The sequence below is a fragment of the Gavia stellata genome, chromosome 1 (genome assembly GCF_030936135.1).
Source record: "Gavia stellata isolate bGavSte3 chromosome 1, bGavSte3.hap2, whole genome shotgun sequence".
Classification (NCBI taxonomy): Eukaryota; Metazoa; Chordata; class Aves; order Gaviiformes; family Gaviidae; genus Gavia; species Gavia stellata.
In genome coordinates this window covers 115,342,520-115,363,779 of record NC_082594.1, presented here as the reverse complement: position 1 = coordinate 115,363,779, position 21,260 = coordinate 115,342,520, and the positions used below count along the sequence as shown (strand labels likewise).

The 21,260-nt window shown below is 37.6% G+C and overlaps 1 protein-coding gene across 1 annotated transcript in view; it reads right to left on the bottom strand.

The window, feature by feature from the left end:
- Positions 1-858: 858 nt before the first annotated feature.
- CADM2 (cell adhesion molecule 2) overlaps positions 859-21,260 on the bottom strand; it is a gene marked incomplete at its 5' end in the record, with an annotated part of 228,658 nt that continues 208,256 nt past the window's right edge. Inside the window, 2 exons of the mRNA XM_059820833.1 lie at positions 859-977; positions 2,566-2,691. Coding sequence (XP_059676816.1) covers positions 859-977; positions 2,566-2,691 — 245 coding nt within the window. The remainder of the gene's footprint in view (positions 978-2,565; positions 2,692-21,260) is intronic.

Below are 21,260 nucleotides of genomic sequence, written 5' to 3'. Positions count from 1 at the left end.
CATGAACACTTCAAATTTGAGTAGGCAGGTGAGTTCATGTGAAGCAAATAAATTATAAAAACAGAAATTACTCAGAAAGTTCTCTAACCTTTGCGATCCCAAAAAGCAGTAAAAGGGCAGGACAAATTTTTTTCAAATGAAGCACTATTATCTAACTTTGCAGAATCTGTATAGCTATTCAGCATGTTTTTACCACTGAAACATGGCACTGTTGTCAAGGTACCATTTAAAACATAACAAAACAAAGTGAAACAAAACAAATAATTCAGTGGACTGATATTTTTTTTTCCACCAAATCCAAGCATACAAGAAACTATACTAAAAAGGTTTCAGTTTATGTTTCCTAGGGCATATGCTTCAAAAACAAGTTGTTTTTTGAATTATAGATAGACATGTATAAAACATTCTTTGTAAACCTCTAATCTTAGACTTAACATTTTATGTAAGTAAATTAGGTCCTTACCTAATAGTATTTGTTATGAATATTGTTCTATAACACAGTAGTAGGGACATGATAAAAGAGAACTGAAAAAGAAAGCTGCATAACATTTAAAAATGTAGAAAACTTGGATTAAGATGATGATTAACATTGTTAAGGCTGTATATTCAAGCACTGTATGTTAAGAGAGCAGTGGATATGAATTTTAGGCAATAAGAAATGTCCTGCTTTACGCATGATATTGTAATTATAGAATGATGATGTCAACAGCTGATTGTTGGCATAAACTGGCTACATATAGCAGGTATGCGAGTTAATAAAGATAGCAGAAGATGGCAGAAATGAATTCTGTGAAATGATAGCCAGTTTTCTCCAGCAGTCAGCCTGATAAGTAAAACTCCAAGATTCTAGCTCTGCATCTAAATGAAATACTCTTTTTTCTCCTCTGCATTGACTTGGCTGCCTTCTGCATTGATAATGGCTGTGTCCGCATCAGGTGCATCTTCAGCTCCTTTTGCTTCATTTGTTAAATATGTTCCTATAGGGATCAGTACAACAGAAAAGAAAAAAAAAAGAAAGATTAAGGGTTTTTCTAGCTTTATGCTGCATTATAGGAAGTACATTTCAAACAACGCTCCAATTGCTTTATGAATGGACAAATATTTTTACACAATTTTAGCATACATCATACAGGTATACTCAACTTTCTAATTTGTGTAAGAAATAGTTATAGCATTAATACTGATAACGCACATACACAAATTCAAGTATACCCACAATAAATTAAGGAAATCCTTTAATAAAAATCTACTTTATTTAACTGCAGTAATATGCAATCTATTTTGCAATTATAGAATAAGTGACAAAATCTTGGTTATTTCATGGAACAGTTACCCATAAAAACCAAACCAATTTTGAAGACTTAGATATTCATAAATGCTTATTTTTTTTAAATGGCCACTGATTATTTTTATATTTCTATTTTTTCTTGATCACATCTATACTTTAATTTTACAGAATTGTATCATAGTCATTTCAAGAATTACAAAATTGAGGTAGTTTTGTTAACTGAATGCACTCACATTATACTATCACAGATACTTTTATGCTCAGGATATGAATAAAAAGAATTGTGTACAATAGTCAACTTTCCCTTTGTGAAAAGCATTATTTATGTTGGCATAAGATGTGTAACTCTTCATTCAGGAAATTAAAACAAAAGAGACACACTTTCACTGGTTCATTAAAAAAATCTTGGTTTTCCCCCTCACAGTCCAATCAAATTAAAAAGATTTTTTTATCAGCTTATGTCTGCTAGCCATATGATTATCCTATCTAAAATGAGATTTAATGAGTTAATACCAACACTAATCCTCTCTTCACTTTTCTTTTTTCTGGGCGGGGGCTGGGGGTGGGTAGGGAATCAACAGAGTTTTAACAATAGGCCTACAAGCCATTCAGAGGTTAAATATCAAGAAATGATTTTGGCATTAACTAGGTCAAAATAGGATCATAGAGAAGCTTAGTCAGAAGTCAGCATCACTCCATGCCTGTTATCTCTCATGGCGGTGGGGACCGAAAATGAAGGGAGCAGAATTCTTAAGGTGAAATCTCTGAATAAAGTAAAGCTTGGCCCAGGAATGAACCCCTTATTCCAGTGGGATTATTGGTAAAAGAGTCACTGATCTGAAAACTCACCACTGGCTTCTAATATTATCTTTTAAATACATACTTAAAGCATTAGCACAATTTATTAAAATGAAAAATCTTGTTCAATCAACATATATATATTCTGCTGAATTGATACACTAGTTAAAACTATGAGATCATGTAATTAAGTGTCTAGAACTAAGGGCCAAAACCAAGGGGCAATCTTACCTCTTAGTCTCTCTAAATCACTGACTTATGAGATGCCCTTGGGCATGTAACTAGATGTCCTTTGCCGTAGCCAGTCCACTGGAAAACTGGGTAGAATTCACAGGGACTTCACTTGCGACTGGACTGTGAACTAAGCTTTCTTGTCCAAATCATTTAGCAGATGGGGGAAGGTGAAAGTGAACTGCAGTCCCAGCTGAAATCATGCCATGCTTCCAAAAGTGACTGAACTTCCACTAAATCTGTCCTACCTTTATGTCTTGCCAGGTATCGACCAAGGAGAATTATAGAACATAGTGTTACAAAGACAACTACAGCCACTATTCCTCCTATAAGAGCATGGTCAGGTCCGGTCTGTCCAGCCAAAGCATTTGGATCTAGAGGGAGAAACAAAAAGCAAACGTGGTCCTACACAGACAAAACTTGACAGGAAAATTCACAATACCAAGTTTTATACCGATCATCCTGAAAATAGGGCATTTTCCTCTTTAATATTCAGCATGGTTATTCCCACTTTTACTACCAGTATCTTATCAACAACACAGTGCTGCTTGTATTCCCAAATTGTTAAAGCCCTGAGGACATAACAGTTATGAAAAATATTACCTTACTCTTCTTTGGCAGAGGTTATTAAATGGGAAAGGTTTCTGGTTTTGTCCTCATCATTTTACAACTGAAAACCTGGCCATAGCTATTTATAGAAGGAAAACCAAGGAACTGAGAATTGGGGATCAGATAGCATCAGCAGAATAGTGTCTGCATAATACATAATTTATAGAACTGATTCTCAGTGGGGAACCCTTATATATTCTCTTCCTCTCATTCCTATCCTATTGCACCAGAAATAAAAAGGCAGATAAAGTGCAGCCATGCCAAGTTCCTCTGCACATGGCTGAGTCTGCATGAATTCGGTCAGATAAAGGTATCAGGCAACCTCAAATATCATCATTCAGTCTCAAGCATCAGTTTGTGAATTTACTATGAATACTTGATTAACACCCAACGTGAACAAGCTGTAATAGATATAACAATTTATTAGCAGGTTCTTTTTCCTAACTCTGTGCAGAGTGCTAGGAATACTGCCAGATTCAAGCTTTCTGTGCTGGTCATTTGCCTGTTCTGTTGCATGGTGCTTCACAAAAGTTGCAAAGAGGCAATCATGGGAAATGGAACTATTTAGGGGTGAGGAATTCTTTGGAGCTTTTGAACAATGAACCAGCAACCTGTGACTGTTGACTCACCTGAAATATGCAAAAGAAGGTAAAAATTCAATCTAAGGATCATGGTAAGATTTCTATTTTGATGAAAATGCCTCTGCTACAAAGTAATAGTAATTCTCTGAAAATGCTATTAGCATGTACTGTACGTTGCAATCAGTCTACTTTCACTGCTTCAAAGTCATTTCCCTTGTAGGAACTGTTTATATTCTACAAAGTTTGCAAACAACTTCTTTGCTTTGCAAAAGGGAAAGGCAGGAAAAATATTTACACAGAAAAGAGGGCAAGTCTGTAAAGATGATAGAAGGGCTTCTGATAATGCCAATGAGGTGTGATTCCACGGTACCATAATTACATTCTGCTGACCAGGATCATTGTGTAACAGTAAGATGCATAGATATATCTTACATACACGCAGGTGTACATAAATATAACATTATACAGATGAAATAAAAGAATCATGTTTTCCCCTCCTTTTGTAAACTGTCAGGCATACTGAAACTACACTTTCAGGTTTGCTGGAGCACAGAGTTGTATGGCCACTGTTACAGTTACAGTTCTGCTCTTAACAGTCACTGAACCCATAAGGCATGGCTTTGTCACCTATTGCTGGCTTTCTGAGCTCCCACAACTTTCTCTTCTGGCTGCTAAGAGGATTTTGGGGAAGCTGGTCACAGCACTTCTGTGGACATGATGGCAAATAGTAGGTGTTAGCCTCAAAAAAACTAGAAACACCTTATAAAGTCAGCTGTGCCTGCCCCCTCCTCTGTCTCCATGAACATCCTGGCATGGTGCTACTGTTGGTGGCATTACACTGAGTATGCAGAATCAGTCCAAGGGGACATGGGTTCTATTTCGGTGATTAAAAATGACACCGAGTCCTGTACGCCAGCAGCCTCGCGGAGAAAAGCAAGACACCTGAAGTCTTGCCTCCCCAAAGCAAGAGCTTGGAGCACACAGCCATCCTTTCCCACACCTTGCAGAGGCTCTGTTTTCTGAGGGCAGTAAGGAGGAGGTGACTGCTTGCTTGAGAAAATGGAAGGTGACAGCTTGCTGCAGGATTGTCAGCCTGCTTGAGCCATCTAGCAAATTTCTCCTCCTGTGGTGACTGTTGCAACATTGCTGTAAACCTCCTCCATGCAGCAAAAAGGCAGCACCCATTTGGGCACTAAGGAGCAGCAACGTCCCCAAGTGCTGTGTGTGACCTGCAGGAGATGTATTTTCCCACTGAAAGCTAACTCCTGCTAGTATACTAGCAGTAAAATTAAAGAATGAAAGGAGGTATTTTAAGGGATAATATACTTCCTGATGCAGAGTATAATCCAGGGCACTTTATCTAGAGGCATTTTTGGAAAAGCTGATTGCAGTGTACAGCCTTAGCTCAATACCCAGATTTACAACGTATCTCCTCTGTGAGCTTTAATAAACATTATAGACAAAAATCCTCACAATACATTGAGATGAATATGCCTCTGTGTTTTCATCCTCAGGTGATTTCCTATATATAGCTACTCACTCCTGCTCTGACATACCTGATGTGACTACATGAAGTCACCTAAAGCCAACATAAATATAAGGTTCCCACCTATTAGTGTGGATTAATGAGATTCTACTGCTGCTATAGGTTGAAATATTTAACTTTAAAATTAATTTAGGAATTTACTGGAATGCAAAGGTAGTACTGTATTTCTTCTGTAATGTCTTAAACTTGGTATCAAAGCCAGACTATATTGATAAGTATTGCTAGACAAGTTTGTCCACGAAAAAACTTGTATGTGACCTATTACCATTATATTACCACTGAACAATTTATTTGTTAAAAAGAAAAAAGGAAAGGAAGGAGAGGAAGGAAGGGATGAAAGGGAAGGAAATAAAGAAAGATCCTCAAAAGTGGCAAACATTTCTTGGGAAACAAGCATTCTTTCATCTCAAAATGAAAATCTGTACAACATAAACAATATTCTGAACAGGAAGTGCACCTCATAGAAATATTCTCCTCATAGAAAAATGATGTTAGCATTAAATATAAATATGCTCTACATTATGCATACAGAGGAATGCACTATACTTTTGCCTTTCATGAAATGACCTAAGCCCCATGAGTGAATTATAGATCTGGGGCTATCTATCATCATATAAATAATTACTATGTCAAAATGTGCCTGAACAGTATCCGAAAGATAGAAATACAGGGGTTTGGAAACTACGCGATTTTGTATTTTAGGTATTTATACAGTGAACATGTATAATTATCCAAGCGTTCTGGACATTTGCATTAGCAACTCCTGTTAAAGTTCCTGAAAGTGCTAAGTGTGTATTTGGGCACTGACCACTCCGCAGTTTGCTCTCCAAAAAATAGAACAGTATTCAGTTTATTTTTAGATTCCCATTATAAGCGTCATGGGCTTTACCGGGTAAACCCTACCCTGCCACACACATAACTCCAACAAATGAAATCTTAAGTATGCAACTGTGCAATAAATACTTATAATCCAGTTGTTTCCATAAAAAAAAAAAAATTAGATTAGTCTGTTCCTGTTTTAAATATAGACTGTTTTTTACTGCATGAGCACAGGCAGCTACAGTAGTCATGGCCTGAAACAGTGAAATTAAAATTTTGTAATCAGACTAGATCTTCTTCAAAGATCAGTTCTTTTTCTGTTTATTTCATCCTTTGATGAGACTAAGGTAATCTTATAGCAAGATAATGACACAAAAGCTCATAAGTCTTTTTTATTTGTTTTTGTCCTAAATTTAGGAAGCCTCTTCAAGATTCTGATTGCTGATGCTGTCAAGTTGCATCCATTTTCAGCTTCTGGGATTTGCCCATTATTATTTGTCCACAAACCTACAAAAATAACACTCTTAAAATGACTAAGAGGAAAAAAATGTATCATTCATTAAGAAATGAAACATATCAGATAAATCTTAGACCTATTAAATAAGTAGATATGTGCTTTTTATGACCTGCTGACAAAGTTTCAGTGTAGAATATTTTTATATGAATTCACACATTAGTTAAGCAGAGAAATTTTGGAATAGTTTTTCATCCTTTTGCATAAAGTACATGTTAATTATTCATCTAATTTCATTTTCTTCCTGCATAAGTTTCCTTCTTATTTATGCATAGTTGACTTGACTGAGCAGGCTGCAGGGAAGAGTCAGATAACCCTTTCCTGAGCAAAGGGAGAACAAGCACATTTGTCAATGCTGAAATGGCACATTTTGGGGAATACATGCTCAAGTAGCTCCCTTTATTGCAGAACTTTATTGACATGTATATTTGGCTCAGGTGCTGAAGTTTTAAAAAATCACTCTGAGATGAGATGTACCCATGTTTGAGGCAGCCAAAATAATAATTTGTCTTGACCATTTCTACTAAAAGAAAAATTGGAAGTAAAGGTCCTAATTTGCTGTGGAGCTTAAACAGTGTTCACAAAATGAAGACATATTAAGCAGATATATTATTCATAAATTACTCTTCCTTAAGGCTGGAAAAAGAACAGGGATGTCCCATTTCTCAGAGAAGTACTGAAATCACAAGCCTACAGTCACTTTTACTGATTTAATGAATAATCTATTGCTGAGGCAAAGTAGGACCGCTCCAGCAAGGGATCCTGGGGGATGGCTCCAAGTTACAATTTATGTGGCAGAAAAATCTCTTCAAGTGACTCCTGCTTCTTTCCCCACATTCAGGGACTTGTTATCACCCCCAGTACAGCTTTCCAATCCTTCATACTTTTGCAAAAGCAATTGTTTGAAGGGCCTGGCTCAAAATCAGATCAGTAAAGCAATGTGCATTTTAGGGTGGGGAAACCTAAAAAGCACAAAAATTAAATAAATTGTTCTGTCATATTTGAAGGGCTGTTGAATTATTGCAGATGAGGGCAGGGTGAAAATGAGTGGTGGGAGCCAGTGACCATTTCGGGAGGAAATCTAGCAAGGAACCACAACTCATGAGACATCTAAACCTGCACTACTTTTAAGTGCCTTAGCTAGAGGAGACCAAACTGCAAAAACTATGGAAAGCAAGTAGTTTTGGGTTTTATGAAGTCCTCCAGTGAATGTAAGTTAAATTAGAAATATTACCAATTGAAATTTCTCTGCATTTCAGCTTAATTTCCTAAGGAGAGATAGCTTGTGTGATCATGCTCTTTCACTCTGTCCAAATTGCTTTAGAACCATGTTAGAACCATTACGAGTTTCAAGAGACAGTAAAGATCTCAAGAATATTATTTTACTGTAACTAGCTTGAGAGGACAGGTTGATGCAGGAGCTCAGACCTTATTAGATATCAGAGAACCTATAGGAAGGATGCCTTCAGAAAAACCCTAACAGAGACAAAAGCTTTAGACAAAATCTGTGCCCAAGAATCAATTTTTCATTAGCGGTTTCTCTCCATTGCAAGCACTTTGGTGTCTAATATGGCATAGATCCTGCTTGAAGCTTTTTACGTGGTAAGGTGGCATTTATAACATCCGAGCCCTTCCCACCTCACCTTTTTGCCCTTCCCCCCATACCCACTTTTACTGCTTCTCTTCCTTCTTGTCTCACAACGGGTCAGTTCATACTGCAGTATTTGTATAATTCAGTTAAAAAGGCAGTCAACCATGAGGCACAATCTCATTGGAAACCAGGGAAGATTTCTTTCTGCAGCTTATGGAACAAACTAGTTTTTTAAAACGTGTTTAGGTTAGTATCATTCAACAGATTTGGCCGTAGGGTCCATATAATTTTTAACTGTCCCACAAATGTAAGCTTTGGAAAAAAATTAAAAATTAAAAAAAACCTAAAAAACTCAATGATTTGTCTAACATCAGTAGGAAAAAAGACTAAAATAGGAATTTACTCACAATATGGATAGGAGGTAGGACTGAAGTGATAGCTGACAAAGTATTTGCTTTAGGAAAAGCGGCAGTAGTGCTGTCTGTGATAAATGCTGGCAAGCAGAATTTACCCATTTTAGCATCTTAATTTGGGCACCCCAGAGTTCAATTTCCCTTGCCTGGCCTGGAGTGCAGAAACAGGTACTTTTAATCTCATTTTGTAATATACTGCTATACCACTAAAATACATGTATGTAAAACTTGTGAAAGTATTAAGGGGGAAAAGAAAGTTTCTGCACCTTCATTTAAATTGCAAAGAGTAGCTGCCCAAAGGGGCTGGTTGTGAAATTCATTGAAAATGTGTTTTGTTATTAACCAATTCTGAACTTAAAATATGTGACAAGCTTCTTTTTCCTTCAGTGCCTGAAGCAAAGAAGAACAAAACAGTATACTAATATACAGCGTATATAAACTGCTATTTTAATAGTAGAACATCATCAACCATAGAGAAGACAGGCAGGAAAAAAGTTTACTTGTAAACCTTCTAATAAATTGATAGCCTTTTCTTCCCATGTTACTGCAGTAGCACATTTGGCCCATTTTGTCTCTAAGTGGTTTTTTTCACGGTACTGAATTATATATACATTCCTATTAAGAAGAGCCCACATTCCAGAAGGATAAAAGTCCCACACTAATGTTTCAGCAGCTGAACCTATAGCTCCTTTTGAAGAGTTCATGTTGTTCGCGTGAATCGAAGACTTCTTTCAGTGGAGAGAAAAAACCAAATGTCTTCTGATGTGTATTTGTAAGTAGGTGGGCCTTGTCAAAGGTAAATAAAAGCATTATCCATACCTATTTATTTTGTAAATGTATTTTTTTCAATGCTAATGAGAACGCTGTATACCTACAATGTCAAGACAAAAAGTTTAACAAAATTTTTCAGGGTCCTTAGAGCCTCGTTCCAGATTTTGTGCCTTGTGTCACTGACACAGGTTTTTTTTTAAGAATTTTTTTCTTTTCTTTTTTTTTTCTTAATGCTGCTTTAAAAGCTCTAGTTTCCTGAAGGGAACAGTTCCTCTAATTAGATCACATAAAAAACTTTTCTTATTGACAATATTATATTTTTGTCTGTCAATAAACTCATTAATTGTTTCAGACTTTGTCTTAGGAAAAAAGAACTAAAATCTGCAAATTTTTGCTTTCATCCTATATTTTGTAGAGGATAATTAGGTCAATTCAGGGTTTGAAGAAATATTTGCAGCCTGTCCAGCTATAACTTCTGACTACTGAAACAGGAGGCTCTAGGGAAAGAGACAACTGGCACAGATGACTCTAGAATTTCCCTTTTAAGTTTCTCTCCCTGAATGAGTCGACTGTGGGCTGCAGCAACAGGCAGGTGATGCCTTAACTCTGCTTCCAGCATTTTGATTTTCATCTTCTTGTGAAGTTCCAGAATGCTCAGTGCCTCCATTGCAGAAAGCAAAAGAAAGGAGATTGAAGTTTCGAAACTTCAGCCTATTAGATACTTAAAAGGAAAAAAAAAAAAAAAAGGAAGAACCCATCCCTACCTAGAAAATCAAGATGCATGACTTACTTCCTACTTTGCTACTTTGTGAGAAAAAACACATTTCGTAAGTGTCATCTTTCCTCTGATGACTTTCCATCAATAAATATAGGAAGATCCCTGCTCCTCTTGTTTTCTTCATCAAAAAAAGGACAGGCACCAGCTGGAGTAGGTGTGTGTGTGCGTGCACAACTCCTTTTCCTGTAATCAGAAGTTAATTATCTGTACAAACCATTCTCTAATTAACACAGAGACGAGATGCCAATGTACTCTTCTGCTCCCTTCCTTGTAGTACCTTATAGTTGCAGCTTTTGGTCACTTCCTACAGACTTTGGTTCTCTAGAGAGAATATGAACATGCTTGTCTGTGAAGGGAGGGTGGACCATGTGCTCAGAAGAGTTTTCTGAGCATAGGCATCTATTGCTGCCTGCCATCACAGGGGCTGGGGCCAGCACTCAGATAGTCTCTGGCTGTCTTATCTTTCAGATACCATGAGAAAGCAACACAAGATCACCACAACTACACATCATGAACTATGGTGAGATTGCTAAGAGACTAATCACTCAAAGCATTTAAGAAAGTTATTCTGCTAGCCTTAAGGAAGTTCCAGTAGCTTAAGCCTACTAAAAAGTAGTATAACTATTTCCCCTGTTACTTTTTTGCCACTTTGTTTTTAGGCTATTTGTTATACAAACTCCCTCGCAGATTGCTTCTCACAGCTAATCAGTACCACTGCAGAGCTTGAATAATACTACCTCAAGTAAGCAGTGCAAGACAGACATGCTTTCAGTTGAGAAATGGTATGAGACAAATGGAGAGGTTCAGTGAAATGTAGAGATAGAGACAAAGCTGTTCTCAGTGGCAGAAGCTAGGGAAGAGAAGGCTTTCTCATGAGGAAAGCAGAGCCACAGATATAAAGTTAGCTAAGAACATGTATGGTTGTATAAGGATCAGAGAGGCATGAACAGATTCACAGTTGCACAAGGTAAGTTGTACTGAATACGTTCATGAGAGTTTTAAACCCAAGAAGGGCAGCTTTAATTTAATTGAAGAACAGGTCTAATTAAAACTTACTCTGTGGTGGAAGAAAACCTGTTGTTCAAATGAATTCTTTATGCTTGTTATACTAATTTTTTCTTACCAAATCAGATTAGAATAATTATAAGCCTATAATGACATCAAAAAACCACAGTAAACCAGCCACTTACAGCCAGAATCTGACACCTAATTCTTGCTGAATAGCAATTTAATCTGTTGTGGGACTACTCAGTATGAGTAATTGTAACAGAATTTCCTCTTTGGCAGTTAATAGCACATTTTGTCTGTCAATATATCTCTAGAAGATTAGCCAGGCATACCTGTGGTTACCGTAACTGATCCAAAAGACACTGTTGACTGACTCAGCTCATCTCAGAAACAGAGGTGTGAGAGACTTTAGCAGAGACAGTTTTTTGTCATGCACAGCGTAACAGAAGAGTAAATTATTGATAGGAAGGTCAGAACCCTTGTTAATATGTGAGGCATCTTTTATAGCTCTTTTAATTAGGGCATAAAATCTTATGTAAATTATTTGAGACAATGGCAATATCCATTAGTGAAGTTTCTGTCCAAGCAATAAAACTACCTTAAACTGTTGAATTTTTGCCTATGGTTTAATTAAATGCTATCCATTCTTTATGCCAACTCTGTACTAATGGAAACAACAATATCTTCCCCATTTAATAATGACATGCTTGATGGAATTCAATATCTTAACCAAATTCTCCTCTGGGAAGATTAAGACTGTTGTTTTCAGATGCCTTAAAGTTAAATACTATCCAGCTATTAGTAAGAGACTGTTTGCTCTTAATGCCATTGATCGGTAATGGATTTGCTAAGAATAAGGTCGGTCTTTGCTTTCCTAAAGACTTTTTGTGTTCATAAAAAAATAAAGCTACATAGTTTTTCGTTTATGGCCCTATTTTTTTTAACTTGGCAGCATGCATTCATTTCCAGCAGCACTCATGATCTCTATTGTCAGCAATACATCCAGATTCTACCAGGGAGGTCACATCCACACCAGTTTGCAACTGACAGATTCATTTCCTACCTTCTCTTGAGACAGCAATGAGGACTGAAAAAATCAGAGGTCCGCTGTAATTACTATGTATATTTCAGATTAAATAAATGTGATAAAAGCCTCCATCTGGCTGTTGATCAAACATGCAGAGGCAGGCTGATTTTCAGTGACATATTACAATATGTCTCTTGTAACAGTCCCTAATGCCATCCTGTAAATTACTTACATTTGGGATTACTTGACTACGGCAGACAGAAATATTACTCACTGTTTAAGTGCTGCCTACTGGGAGTATAGGAGACGCGGTCTAATCTTAAAGTTGTTAAGCAAGGCATTAAGAAATAATGGGGCCATGTTTATTTTACTAAATGTCGATTGTGCTCACACTATTTGAAGATGGCAAACCCAATTTAATAGTAGCCTGAGCCTGTTCCTCATGCTGGAAAGCTGTAAAAAATCTAACGCTGGGGAATTAAGTGTAAGTGCTGTGCTGGAACAGTTCTTCAGGACAACTTTAAAAATCAGAAAAGTCCTGCAAAATACGTCAATAGTTTCAAATTATACTCTATCTGCTGCAAAAATGCAGGCCTGTCTCTGAACAGCAATTCAGAGCTTCAGGGCCTTTCGTTAAAGAAAAATCCCAACCAGCTACCTGAAAAAGAACCAACAGAAATTTCAAGGAAAAACCAGAAAATGATGCTGGCATTTCTCCATTTACTTTACACCTCTCCTTGCAGTGGTGGTTGCAATATGTGGAGAGTCAAAATTTACTACATTACCGAAGGCCTTTTAAAAAACTTATGGTAAGAAAGAAAGTCTGGGGAAAAAAGTGTGTGGTATATTCAACTAATTGTGGTTAGAAGGGCTCTTCTTCCTTATGATTTACAGCTCCTTGAGGTTTACAACTCACAGAACAACAACAAAATTAATTCAGAACTGAAAATACCAGTGCTTATTTTTAAAAAAAGACAAGTCTCCTCCCCTAGCCAAACTATGGATATTTCTGGTCTACTGGACCACATTTGCACTTCTTGTTGAACATTCATTCTGCCCAGAGAATGTACCAGGACACTCTGCATAAATCAAGGTGCTGCTCAGCAAGGAGAGCTTTGGCCCTTTAAATTCTTGTTGTAAAGCCCAGCAGAAAGCCCTTGTTGCTCTACAGCTCTTAAAAGGACAGCGTCTTTGTACTGCAGTGGTTAAAATTGATTTCCTTCTAGTCATTAGTCTGGAAAAAGTTCTTGGAAGCATTCATGAGCCTAGGAAACATCTCATGGCATTTTTTGCTCTAGAAATATTCTGCTCATCTCCTATTTGATCACTCCAACAAGTAACTTTCCCTTCTTTTCCCTATTCAGTTCTTATTCTGTTTTAATGGCATGAGATTTTCAATATAATCCCTTCACCCTAAATTGTCTCATTAGCCTACATCACTTGGCATCCACTCTTACTTAATTGAAGTGGTTCATTAAATGATGCTTCCTCTTAAAAGGCCTCTAAAACTTAGTCCTCTTTTTAGGAAAGCATAAACACAAGATCTGAAAGCAAATAACAACATTCCAAACTAAGCTGGAATTAACACGACTCTTCCAAATGCCACTGCCAAGCAACTTTTCTTTATCTCTTTCCTTCTTCCCTTCCTTCCTAGTAAGTCTGTTCCCGTTACATTATAGCCATGTAAGGGACATGATGTTTCTCTCTGAAGTATTCTGTATGCTTAAACTGATTAAAAATGAAGATGCACTCCAAAAATGTGATTCTGATCATTGTGACATTCTGTTTGATGCAGAAGCTTCTGTTAGTGAGCAAAATTTTAGTGATAACTATCTCACTAACATCTATAACAACATCATGCCCAACATGAAGCTAGTAGATACTACATTCAGGTGAAAACAGAGATTGTTTCTGAAAGGTTGAGCATATGAAGCCAAATGTGGATATTTCAAGCTTTCCGGTATTACAGACCTTAATTCAGTAAAAAAAGTAAGTATGCAACAAGTGGGACTTAAAACAAGATTAAGTGCTTTTGTTGAGTTAGAACTAGAGTGTTAGATCCCAGCTTCAGTTTACAAGACAGTGGCTACCAAAGGAGACACAGATAAACTAAAGAAGGAGCTAGGGTTCCTTTAACTGTGCAAAGCAGTGTTTTTAGCCTTCCTTGCCCTCTGGAAAGCTTTAGCAAGCTGCTTCTCCTGCAGAGGTGAGACTCATGAATTCAGAGCCCATTGCGACAGCTTCTCTCTGACACTAGCATGTCTAGGTCTGGAGCCAGAAGCAGCCGTGAGCCCGCGGTGCTGGGCAGTGCATAATCAGAGAGTTCCCCCTTGCTGGTAGCAGCCTCTCATCAAAGCGCTGCTCTTGTCACTGGGGCCAAGGAGGCAGCATGTGGCCTGTTCCTGCAAAATCTATTTCAGTACTTATGGTGGAAAGGGTTTTTTCACACCTTGCAGTCCCGTAAAATCATAAAAATGTACGCTTGCTCTGCTTAGCGATGACTTAGTCTGCTCACAGCCACGTGTAAGGCCTAGAGGTTGGTGAGGTGTCCCTCCAGGACAGCAGGCTGGTGACACCCCTTGAGAGGAAGGTTAGTTTTTCCAGGGATAAGCATGGAAAATCAGGTTTAAATCTTTGCCGTGCAACAAACACCGGGGTGCATGCTTTGGCAAAGTGTTTTCTTTATCTGTGCCTCAGTTCCCCTAAAATAAATTGAGACTCATGAACCATGAATGATCTTGACTCATAGAGTGACTCATAGAACAATGAATGATTTTGAGATACTGCGGTAGTAGGGGTAAGGCAGGTATTTCATCTGACCTTACAAACAATATTCTATGTAATAGTATTTAAAAACATTTGCAATGAACTTGTCTGGGTTTAATTTTTACTAAGCTTTTATTGGATATATTTTTTGTTCTTTGGATAAAAGGAAACTGAGCATCTATTATTACGTGTTTGCATAATGAAGAAATTAATAGTTGAATGCCTTTATTTCTGAGAGATGAGACTGAACAAGATAGCCTTACACAGCTACGTTACTAGAAGTAATTCACACCAAGTAATTGATGAAGATAAAAATATACAGAAATATGGGAATAAGCCAGAAATAGGATGAATCTGCTTCCAGATTATGGAAACAAACAGAGAAGTATTAGGGATATTGTTAAACATTGTTAAACAGGTCGACATGAACTCTTGGGTTCGTAAATAAACTTGCATTTAACAGGAAAAATTGTTCCATTTTAAGAATAGAAATATTTAAGCTGTATGTCAGCTGATACAAGAAGGTAGCAGAGAATTAATGTTTAAAAAATGAACAGCTATAGTCTCCTGGCTTCAGTTTTCTTTTTCATCCCAGTAATGTCTACTGTCTCATAAGTGCTAATAATCTATGCATTACATTAAATTTAGAAAATTATGATTAAAACTTCTTTAAATTTAGTTACACTAACTTCCAAAAATCTCAGGGGAGCATTTAAAGCTTAGTTCCTTTATCTATATATCAGTCAAATGCAACAATACATTTTGGAACTTGAAGCAAGCAAACCTGCATCTAGCTGTCAAGGTTTCAGTGAATGGTGTTACAAGTTAATCCTACCATTTTTGTGACAACTGAGCAACAAAAGCAATCACAACAATCACAATAAAAGACCCATAAAATGTTACTGTTTTAAAATAATGTGTGTACAGGTACAGTGATTTCTCTTAATAACTTTAGTAATTGTTCAAGCACATGAACATGTTAGCTATTTCAAGGGACATTTGTGCCTTTCATTGCTGCCATACGATATAAGCGGTTAAATCTTCATGGTACTATAAGCTAGTATTGTTCCAAAAGTAACTACGGCTCTGCAGATATAAGCCATAATATAATATATTTCACATATGTTAAGCATGACAATCCTGGTGAATGATACACAAAAATAAAAGAGAGCAGCAAATTCATACCCCCAGAGGTCAGCTAGTTAGTGGCTGCCTGCACTCAGTAAGGGTAAACAAGGTGGTTGGGTGCTGGAGCATGTAATGTATGAGGAGATGCTAACAGAACTACATTTTTTCAGTCTTAAGAAAAGAAAGCTAAGGGAGGAAACATTATTGCTATCTTCAGCTACTACATGGGAAGGAGGTGAGCGAGATGAGAGGCAATGGACACAAGCTGGAACATTGCAAATTTGAACTAGATATTAAGAAATTCTTTTTCACCACAAGGATGGTCAAACACTGGAACAAGTTACCCAGAGATGCTGTGGGTTCTCCATCCTTGGACATATGTAAAACTCACCTGAATGAGGCCCTGAGCAACCTGATGTACGGTGGCCCTGCTCTAAGCTGGGCTTGGACCAGATATCTCCAGAGGTCCCTTACAACTCATATTATTCTACAATTCTAGCAAATGGGTCATAAGCCACCAAAATGAAGAATACATGGAAAAAAATAGATAAAGAGCTTTTCCAGATTTCTGCATCTTAAAATGAACAGAGTTAATAATAAACCAGCATCCAGCAAATGGATGCTAAGATCCTAATATTGCTTTAAGATGTATTGTTCTTTCTGAGTTGTCTTACATTGTTACCTTCACTATTATATCCATACTGTCAAAAATTCAACAGGATCTCAAATTACTTTTCTGCTGCCTTCTAGTAATGGACACACTTGAATCAGGAAGCAGGAGTTCACATAAAACCTTAGAAATTATACCACAGAAAGCAGCTGTGTGTTGGCAGAGGAAAACTCTATGTGATATAAAAGGCCTTGTCTTCCTCTACTAATTTATTTCTTCTTGAAATATATTTTTTTCTTTGTCAAAAAACAGGCTCACAGCAGCCATTCTGAAAAAAAAAAATTCCATACTAGATTATTTCAGATAATGTTTTACAAAGTATTATACATAATAAGAATGTCAAAGATCCGCAAATTGTTCCAATGGACTTTCCATCAAATTACGTTTACAATTACTGAGAGGTTAGATTTGCAAAGAAATGAGCTGACATTTCAGCATTCTGTGGCAATTGCTGTATTTTCAGTCTGAGGATTTCAGTTTTATGGCCAGCTTGACAAAACTAGTGTAATTCTGTTTTCCTCAGGTATAGCTAGGTTTATTTACAGCAAGGTCAACTCATTTGAAATCTCTTGTATCTCTTTACTCACGAGAGAAATTGTCATGCAAGCAAAACTCTGGATGGTGTTGTTTCTTTGTAATAGCAGGCAGTAAGAACCAGCAACCACAGAAATTGCTTCTCTGCCTGTCAGACTTGATATTCAATGCACAAAACATTTTGCAGATAAAAATATGCTGCAGCTTATCTCCATGTAATAACAGTGGGCACGCATCTTTCAAAGTACACTGTAGGCCCCAAACACGGCAGGGGCTCTGATGAGACTACCACATGGAAGCCCTCATCTAACAATCTGACAACTAACTATATGGTCCAAATCTTCTCCACAAACCCGGGCAGATAAAATTCTGCTGCAAAAATTCTGATCTGAAATTTCCCTCCACCCCCAAATTCTGTGGGAAAACATTCTGGAGTGCATCAGCCATCTATCTCTTCCTCCTGCTCCCCTCAATCCCTTCCTGTTCGGTAATTTGACTTCAAGGAGAGGGAAATTTCTCAGAAAATCTGCTGATGATATAGTATCCCAACTATATTTAGGAGTGTGCTTCCACACAGTTTTCTGGGTCTCCTGCCTTCCACAGCTCTAGCACCAACCTTCTTCTCTGTTACTTTTTTATGAAAGATGCTCATACAGCTTCAGCAAAACTGTCATTTAAAATTACTTCCCCAGTGCTACAAGCACCTGCATAAATCCTGTAATTGCCTTGCTATTGTGTGTTGTTGTTACTTCCTGCTATTGCTTTGGAAATTAAGAAGTTTTCCTTGTCCCAAAACTAGGTTCCATGAGACATCTTGCATTTTTTTCTTTTCAATGTTACTGTGTACTCAGGATGAGAACCAAATGCATATTTAAATATCTTTAATACATCTTAGGTCAATTTTGAGCAAAAGTCATGAAGTGTGTTCACAAAAGCATGGCTTAAGCCTTTTAAAGGACAGTGAGACAAATGTACCCCTGACGAACACATCCTTCGATAACTAATATGCTGTACTGTGCATGCCTAGAGGCAGCACTGTTTTGGCTGAGCTGATCATCTGTGTACCTGGCTGCCCCATAAAGTTGTTTTAAATTCACAAAGTAGGTGGGTGTCCCTAGTCCTAAGTTGCCTGAGGGCCCAATTGATTTGTTTTACCTCAAGAATGTTAAACACACAATTGAAAACACTGAATTCAAATCAAATTGTACTAGCCACAGACACTTTCATTCAAGATGCAACATGAAGAGGAGCAGAATCATTATGTCTCACTAGGGGTGTGGAGATTAACAGGGAATATTAAAATAAATACAATTCTGGCATGCATGAAAGAGGGTGAAACCCCCTGAAAATCATAAGGACATCACCACAACAAAATTACATGCATGGCCATGACCACCTTCGCACTATGAGACAGAAATGAAGTCAAGTCCCCAGAAGCCGGTAATCATGTTATCTGAGAGGTAGGGTTTTGTGACCTTAATTTAAGAAAACACCACTTTTGAATGGAACTGGCTTGGAGCATAAGTAGAGTGAACACGTGAGTTATTGTACCCAAAGAACAGCTTGAAATGACTAATTCAGCATTGACCTCCTCTTCTATAGCTGACTGCATAACGTCATGCACTGAGTATCATATTGCCTGTTCTTTGGCCTCATTCTCTGTTAATTAGGTGTCCCTAGAAAGGCAAATTCCTCCTGGGCAAATAACTTAGAAGATGGTTGCAGTGACACATCTCTTGTCTCACCTCACTTTCATGCATGAGCAAGTGTATCCTGACCAGCAATGGTATGATTTGGCCTTGGGCATGATCAAGATGTCCCAGCATTCCTAACAAGATATAAACTACTTTCAGCTGGGTAGTTCCTCAACAACACTTCATCTATGAATGAACTGGAACACTGTATTTGAATACATCATATATGAAGGACATGGTGTCACTAACATGTTCTGCTACTTTCTGTAATGCTTAGTTTGACTCCTGACTGTATATTCAATAGAATACAGACACTCAGTTACAATCTCTCTCCTTTTTTCTCCATCTTGCATCTCTTCAGAGGTGTGTACTTCTGACACAGCAGTTGATTAAAACATAAAGTTTTTAAGCACAGTTACAGTTAGTTGATAGGGTACATTACTAATTTAGGTTCACAACTATTCAGTTTAAACAATTCCATTTTAGCATCTTATGACAAGAATTTATAGTTCATTGACTAATTTTCTATACTGTTGACATTTTTATGGGAACACAGAAGAAAAGTGTATATGAAATCTTCTTGGAAAGTTTTCTTTTAAGCACTGCTTTTTTTACAGAATTTATTTTCTAGTTATTAAAAGAAAATCTGTAGAAGCTAAGCAGCACAGTTAAATGTATCACAGAATCACAGAATCACAGAATCACAGAATCACTAAGGTTGGAAAAGACCTGTAAGATGAACAAGTCCAAACATCAATGCAACACCACCATGCCCACTAAACCATGTCCCACAATACCACGTCCAAATGTTCCTTAAACAACTCCAGTGATGGTGACTCCACCACCTCCCTGGGCAGCTTATTCCAGTGTTTCACCACTCTCTCAGTAAAGAAATTTTTCCTAATATCCAGCCTAAACCTCCCCTGGCGCAACTTGAGGCCATTTCCTCTTGTCCTGTTGCTAGTCACTTGGGAGAAGAGGCCAACACCCACCTCTCTGCAACCCCCTTTCAGGTAATTGTAGAGAGTGATGAGGTCTCCCCTCAGCCTCCTCTTCTCCAGACTGAACAACCCCAGTTCCCTCAACCACTCCTCATAAGACTTGTGCTCCAGACCCCTCACCAGCTTCGTCGCCCTTCTCTGGACACGCTCCAGCACCTCAATGTCCTTCTTGTAGGGAGGGGCCCAAAACTGAACACAGTGATCGAGGTGCGGCCTCACCAGCGCCGAGTCCAGGGGCACGATCACTTCCCTACTCCTGCTGGCCACACTATTTCTGTATCACATTGTCTAGTGTTGCTTAAATTTGTTCTTCGAAACATCTGCTTTTCAAGCTTTATTTACCTGTCTGGTGATAGTCAGACAAATTACTGCAAGACTTTTTTGCCAGAAGAGATATCTGTCATTTCACAGAACAGATGCAGAGAAAAGAAGTTGACTTGCCTTTTCCTGAAGTACGCTGGAAACAAAACTTGCCCAAACAAAACAAATGCTTTGGTTTTCCATTACATCCATGAAGAACTACACCAGCCAACCCTCTCCTTTTAACTCCCAGTTCTCAGAATCTGACTTCAAATTATTCCACCTCTTCATATGCCAACAGCAGTATGGATAGGATTACTTGAGGAGTAAAATACCACACAGTGTAAGAACTTCAGAGTATTGTCCTTTAAAGAAGCAACAATGTGTATGGGATCCATGACACATCAAAAGTACCAGTTCAGGGGGTTGCTTAAAGAGAACAAAATGAATGTTGTGAAACACTCCAATACAACACTTTGAAATGTCTCATATGTGCCTTTTGAGAAAACATAAAAAATGGTGGCTGTGATTGCTTTTCATAGTTGACAACAGCATTTTGATATCAGATGTTCCTTTTTGAGGTAGAACCTGTGTGAAACAAGCAGCTGTGCATCAAAATCAAAACATTCTTCCAAAGAGCTACAAAAAAGACCTAAGACATAAAAGGACTGATAATTATAACAGCACAAACATAATGAGCTCTGAGTGTAATTGATGGTGAGTTGAACTGTTCTTTCAAATCAAAAAATCAAAATTCGTTTTCAACATGTTTAGGAGAGTTATTCTAGTGCTAACATTTTAATATTGTTTTTACACCTAAATTGTACAGGAACCTTTTATTCCCAGAACACCCTAAAAACTAGATGACTCATTTCAATAGGTTACACCTCATGAAACATTTTAAACAAACTTGAAAATCAATTATCATGAAAGAGATGTTATGCTGGTTGTGGAAATTTTGGAAAAAGCAAAGCCATGCTTCTCTTCACAGCATTATGTGCTTGTTAACATCTTTGATACAAGAACATAAAATATTTTAGGAGATTTTAAAGAAACAGAGAGACTGGAAAGACTGGGAAAGGAAGAAAATAATCTGCCCCATGAACACAAACCTCTTTCCTTCCATTTTTCCCATTTCATTCACTTTTGTTCATAAGCAATGCTGAATCATAGAGATGCAGCCATCTTCTCCG